Source organism: Octodon degus, unplaced genomic scaffold, assembly GCF_000260255.1.
Source record: "Octodon degus isolate 3935 unplaced genomic scaffold, OctDeg1.0 scaffold00418, whole genome shotgun sequence".
Lineage (NCBI taxonomy): Eukaryota > Metazoa > Chordata > Mammalia > Rodentia > Octodontidae > Octodon > Octodon degus.
In genome coordinates, this window is record NW_004524994.1 from 379,965 (window position 1) to 386,204 (window position 6,240).

Below are 6,240 nucleotides of genomic sequence, written 5' to 3' on the forward strand. Positions count from 1 at the left end.
TACGAACTGCAGGGTCCTCTAGGAGGGAGAGGAGGGAGAGAGTGCTGAAGTGCTTTTGGGGGACAGCACAGAGGAGACCAGCAGGTTCCAGGCAAGGCTGAAGAGAGGGCAGAGGCAGGTTCTGGCCTCAGGGCCTCCTTCCTGGAGAAATTCCCTTGCGGATCAAAGGCCTCTTTTGCAGGGTGTTTATTTGCCCTCAAAGGACCTCTCTGAGGAGGTCGGGCATGAGAATGTCACCTGACAAGAAAAGTGTCTCTGAAAAGGTCCAAGGGACCTGACAAGACATAGATCACATACAAAACGGCAAGAACCATCTCCTGATGGGATGATCAGGCTGTGCAGGTTTGTTTGATTCTCAAGAGATTTAAATCAAAATATGAGGGAATCCGAGATGTCTGTACAGAATCACACAGCTCAAGGGGTGAGGGCCAGGGGTGCCTTCAATGGAGTGAAAATGCTGTGCAGTGCAGCCTAGAGGAACAATGAGGGAGGCCAGAGGCAGCACACACTTGCTGTCCTCAACATCATAGAAGCTCAAAAATGTTGAGTACGGCCATTGCTTGGCCAGTGTACTCTCTGTGAAAGCCCGAGAGAATGTTTTCTTTCCATGTGACTCTCCTTAGGCATACTCTACATCATCGATCACTTTCCTCTTTGGCCCCATAATCTCCTTGATCAGAAAATGTGGGACACTACTGAGTTACATGATGTTACAGTACAAGTTCCCATATGTCTTGAGTCTTAATTGACCTTGAAAAGCTAGGGCCAAAATGTTGGCTTTCCTTGTGGCTCTCCTTTTTCTCTAATTTTGGTCTGCAAACTTAGGTCATTAACCCTCCAGAAAAGGAGTTTATTATTATTACTATACAACTTAGGCTGTTAAGCATAATCTCACTATCTGTCTGAATATCAAACATTTTAGGCATAACATGGAAGAAGTATTTTTCATCAAGTATTGATATGTTAAACTTTAAGACTCTTCCACATGGCTGACACTGACAAAGGATCTACAATCTGAGGTACAGGATCTCAGGATAAATCCTGAGGGGCTTTCACTGACCTTATCAGACCCAAAAGCTACAACTCTTGTTGCATAGGTCTTGCTTTATCTTCCCTCCAGCAGAAAAGTATAAAAATGAAGTATAAGAAGTAAAGCCATGCTGTTATGTTGAGCTGTAGGGGTCTCAGGTCAACAATTTCTGACATTGCCAGTGAAGCAGAAAACCCAATACTATTATGGGCTACTGGACTCTTTTAGAATATTTTGCTGAGGTAACACACCTATAATATTCAAATAACAGAACTAAACAAAAAAAGGGGATACAGATGAATGTCCTTTTTGTATTTGTGTATTCAAAGTGGTTAGGCTAGATATATAGCTACATTCTCTTAATGAATAGAGGGATTTGTTCTAATAGTGTTTGTAAATAGGATATCATGTCTGCATCTTGTATAGCAAATAACCACTAGGAAGAATGTATGCAATGTGTTAATTATTGAAACTGTCCTACCAATCTGGTTTGAAATTGTCTCATCGCTATTTTTTTCTTTACTTTTTTTTTTTTTTTTTTTGGTGTAATTTGGGATTGAACTCAGGCCCTTGTGCTTGCCAGGGAAGCACTTATTTCACTGAGCCATCTCCCCGGCCTCATAGCTATTTTTTTGTCAATAAAATTATGGAAAAAAATACTGAGTATTCAGCAGCCTGTGTGCCATGCTGGCCCCACCCCTGGTCACTCTGAGACTGTGATTGAGACTGGGCATGGTGGCACGCACCTGTAATCCCAGCTTTTGGGAGGCTGAACACAGGCGGATCACTCCAAGTCCGACCTATGCAGTGACATCCTGTAGACCCTGTAGACCCTTACTAAAATACACATACACACACACACACACACACATACACACACACACACACTGAGTAAAGTTTTTTTTTTTTTTTCTAAAGAGAAGCAAAACACCACAGTTTGTACTATTCCATTTATATGAAATATCCAGGAGGCCAGAAGGCAAGTCCATTGAGACAGAAATCAGATTGGTATGTCCAGGTGTTGGTTTCTTACTAATTACAGGGTCTTTGGGGAAAGTGACAAACATGTCTGAAACTAGCCAGTGATATGGGTACAATCTTGTTAATGAGCTCAACTGTACACTTTAGAATGACCTATTTGATGTTATGTGGATTCGATCTTTTTTTTTTAAATTTTTATTTATTTATTTGTGTGTGTGTGGCCAGCTCAGCCCACCAGGGGGCGGGGCTGGCTGGCATGTGGTGCTGGGGGATTGAACCGCAGTCCCTGTGCTTTGCTAAGCTTGTTCTAAGTAGGTGCTTTAGACCACTGAGCCATCTCACCAGCCCAGTGTGGATTCGATCTTCATTCAATTCTGCTATAGTGAAGAGTTTGAGCTTTAGAGAGGAGAACACGTGTGCCCCTCCACTCCCTGGGATTGTGACTTCAGGCAGATGGTGCTATCACCTGACCTCTGTTCTTCATCTATAAAATGGGCCCGATCCCTGCACCCACCCCCTGGGCCACAGAGAGGGGAATTGCCACTTAGAACTCTTTAGCACAGAGTGCAGAGCACAAGGGGGTGACAAATCAGACTGTGATTGTTCTGGCAAGGAAAAAGTCACTCAGCCTGAGCTGCATACAGGGAGGCAGAACTTCAGATGGCCCAGAGCCAATTTGTCCCTTTTGACCCCTAACTTTTTTCTATTCACCATAAAAGGCTTGGTAATTGTTGATCCAGTTCTAACCTTTGCACCTCTATTTGCACAAGAAAGGAATACAGCACAGAGCCTTGGAAGAACTGCAGCTTGTGGAAGAAGCCCACTAGGATAACTGCATGGAGTAGCCACCAGGGAGGGGAAACAATAGGTTTCTCAGATGGAGGAAGTGAGGGGCCGTTCTTTGCAGAGATCCGGCACTTAATGACCCTGCAGTCCTTTATTCTTCTGCCCTGAGTCCATTGTGCGGGGCAGGAAGTGAATCTGGTATACTGGGGGAACTCTGCCAATACCAACCTCCTTGGGTGTGAAGTCAATGTCCTCAGGAGCCACTGGGCTGGTGATGGAGAAGTTCTGGAGGATGGTGGTGAAGAAGAGGAACAACTCGGTGCGGGCAATGCTTTCTCCAAGACAAATGCGCTTCCCTGCGGGCACAGAGGATCACAGTGAGGGCCAGGAGGATGCTCTGCGCTGTCAGCTCCCTGAGCTCAGACTCCTGAGGCCATTGCACAGGTATGAGCTCTAATCTGTAACCTGGGGTGCACTTGGAGGAGGTTCCAGGTCCTTCTGATACTGGGCACAGACCCTTTGGTGGATGTTCAGTGTCAGTAGGAGTTAAGAGATACAGTAGTGTGTTTGGAGTTTTGTTTGATTTCTGAAAGGTTCGGTGGCCCTGTAGGAGATGAAGACCCATTTCTGCGAATGTGTGAGTACAAAACTGTGTGCACATGGATGAGTTGACATTTTTGGTGTTCTCCATTTCTCATGTAAGGAGAGTATTTTCCATTTCATAGGGTTAATATGAGGGGTAAGTTACTATTCATAGGAACTCAAACTCAAACCCGGTTCATATTAAAATATATATACTATAATAACTATTTTGTGTTTTTTCTGAGTGGTAAGGTCTTCCTGGAACTTTGTGCCTCTGTCTGTCTGTTTGTCTGTCTGTCTGTCTCTCTCTGTCTCTCCTCTCCTCTTTTTTTTCTTTCTTTCTCTCCCCTTTCTTCCCACTTTGGTTGTTTTCTGGCCTCTGCCAAAAGCTTCCAGCATATATGTACACATACACTCATATTGCACATAAAATTATAACTGAGGCCAGTCCCCATGCAGTGTGATCTATGGCCCCACAGATTTCTCAGAGGGGTAAGGAATCATACTACTAATTTATAAATCTTGGGCTTGGGGTGCAGCTAGAACAAAAGTAGCCTGAAATTCAGAGAGCCTCTCCTTGTACTTCAGAGCTGCTTCATCTGCAAACTGATGACCTTGAAGTAGCCATGCTATGGATGGGTAGATATCTGGGCATCCCAGGGTCTTCCCAGCTGTGGGGATCTTGTACCAACAGGGAAGGGTCTGGGGGCAGTGCCCACTTCCCTTAGATACATCCAGAAATTAGGAGACATGAGCTCAGAGGTACGCAGGAAAGGACCCAAGATGGTTCTTATCTTGGATCAGGCTCTATAAGCCAGATTTCTCCATTATCCTGGTGCCTTCTCTATGCACCCTCTCCATCTCTGGGGTTGACCAGTGGGACACTTTTTCATATCTTCTTTGCTCTTATACTTCTTTGGCCCAGTTTAACTTTCTTTCTTCCCAGAGTATCCTGGCTTTGTCTGTGTCTACATCTACCCAGGCCCTGTTTCTATGTCTATCTTCTATTTCCCTCATCTATTTTCTGCCATCTTACCTCTCTGGCTGTTTTTTTTTCTTAAATATTCAATAAGGTTTTTTGTTGATCATAATATTTTTGTTACAATATGAGTATCAATAGGTTATTACTATACATACTGATTTTATGCATTAGATTTTTTTTAGAAATTTATTTATTTATTTTTTAAAAGTTTATTTAGTTATTGTGTGTGTGTGTGTGTGTATGTGTGTGTGTGTGTGTGTGGCCAGCTCAGCCCACCAGGGGGCGGGTCTGGCCGGCATGTGGTGCTGGGGATTGAACCGCGGTCCCTGTGCTTTGCTAAGCTTGTTCTAAGTAGGTGCTTTAGACCACTGAGCCATCTCTCCAGCCCCAGTTGATACTATTTTCATCAAATTACAGAAAAATATAAAAAAATCTGATTTTTATAAAAATTGTTCAATTATTCAGCTATTAAGAATGATAAAGTCAAAGCCTTTATATTGAAGTGGATGCCACTTGAACATATACTCATAAGTGAAATAAACCAGACACACATGTGTAAATATCGTATAGTCTCCCTAGTATAAGAACTCCAAAGAAGAAATACAAATAGAAAGGTATAATAGAAGTAAAATGAAAGCAGGATCTCAAGGACTAACTAACGAAGAGACGGAAAGGAGAAGAGATAGGAAACATGAATAAGTCAAGCCATACAGTTATATGTAGAAGATGGGCAAGGCAATGTTCCTGAGAATCTTCAGAAGATTTTTTTTTAAAGCTGCCTCCCATGAGCACAAGAGGCTTTATTTATTTATTTATTTATTTATTTATTTATTTATTTATTTTGTGTGTGTGTGGCCAGCTCAGCCCACCAGGGGGCGCAGCTGGCTGGCATGTGGTGCTGGGGGATTGAACCGCTGTCTTTGTGCTCTGCTTAGCTTAGCTTGTTCTAAGTAGGTGCTTTAGACCACTGAGCCATCTCTCCAGCCCCATGCAGAAGATTTTTTTAATCTAGCAGTTAATTGGAAAGATTCTCACCCTGACTAACTACATATACTGATACCTGTGAACTAAGCTACTGCACTGCAGATGGTAATCTGTAATAGTAGTTTCAGGCTTGGAGTGCCTATCATTCTGGTCTTCTGAATATGGGCTGCTTGTCATGACATGTCAGTTGCTGCTATGATGTCTCTCAGCTAGGTGGATGTTCAAGAAGAAGGGGGTGGTGAATGAAAGCAAGAGACAGGAAAAGGAATATTGTGGAACTGTCCTGCTTCAAGGTTGTATATGGGAGATTATTGGACTTATGTGTAAACATAAGAAGTATATATGCTTAGAGATGAAATTTTCTTTTTAAATTTTATTTAAATGTGGTATGCCAGGTATGAGAAATATAGTCAATATTTGTCTTTTATTAATTTAATGAAAATCAATATATTCCCATTAAACTACTATTGTGTTTTTTGTATCCAAAAAAAGAAGTATATAATTCTTTATGCCTATTTTTAAAATATATTCTAATTTTTAATTTTTTTATCGTATTCTGTAGGGATTTAAAGTTCAACATATCAATACTTGATGAAAAATACCTGTTCCAGGGGGCCGGGGAGATGGCTCAGTGGAATAAGTGCTTCCCTGGCAAGCGCAGGGGCCTGAGTTCAATCTCCGGTTCCATAAAAAAAAAAAAAAATACCTGTTCCATATTATGCCGAAGATGTTTGATATGCAGACAGATAGTGAGGTTAAGCTTAACAGCCTAAATTGTTTGTTAATAACAATAAACTTGTCTTCTGGATGGTTGACAATCTAGGTTTGCAGACCAAAATTGGAGAAAAAGGAGGGCTGCAAGGAAAGCCAACATTTTGGCCCTAGCCTTCCAAGG

The 6,240-nt window shown here is 42.2% G+C and overlaps 1 protein-coding gene across 2 annotated transcripts in view; it reads right to left on the reverse strand.

Moving 5' to 3' along the window:
• Nucleotides 1-2,373: 2,373 nt before the first annotated feature.
• The window catches only part of LOC101583517 (cytochrome P450 2B4), a 32,798-nt gene continuing 28,931 nt past the window's right edge, over nucleotides 2,374-6,240 (reverse strand). The window contains exon 9 of one of the 2 annotated variants that reach the window (XM_004648490.2): nucleotides 2,374-3,153. In XM_004648490.2, the coding sequence (XP_004648547.1) occupies nucleotides 2,930-3,153 (224 nt within the window). In that variant the 3' untranslated portion in view covers nucleotides 2,374-2,929. The remainder of the gene's footprint in view (nucleotides 3,154-6,240) is intronic. The other variant, XM_023708619.1, reaches the window with a different exon arrangement.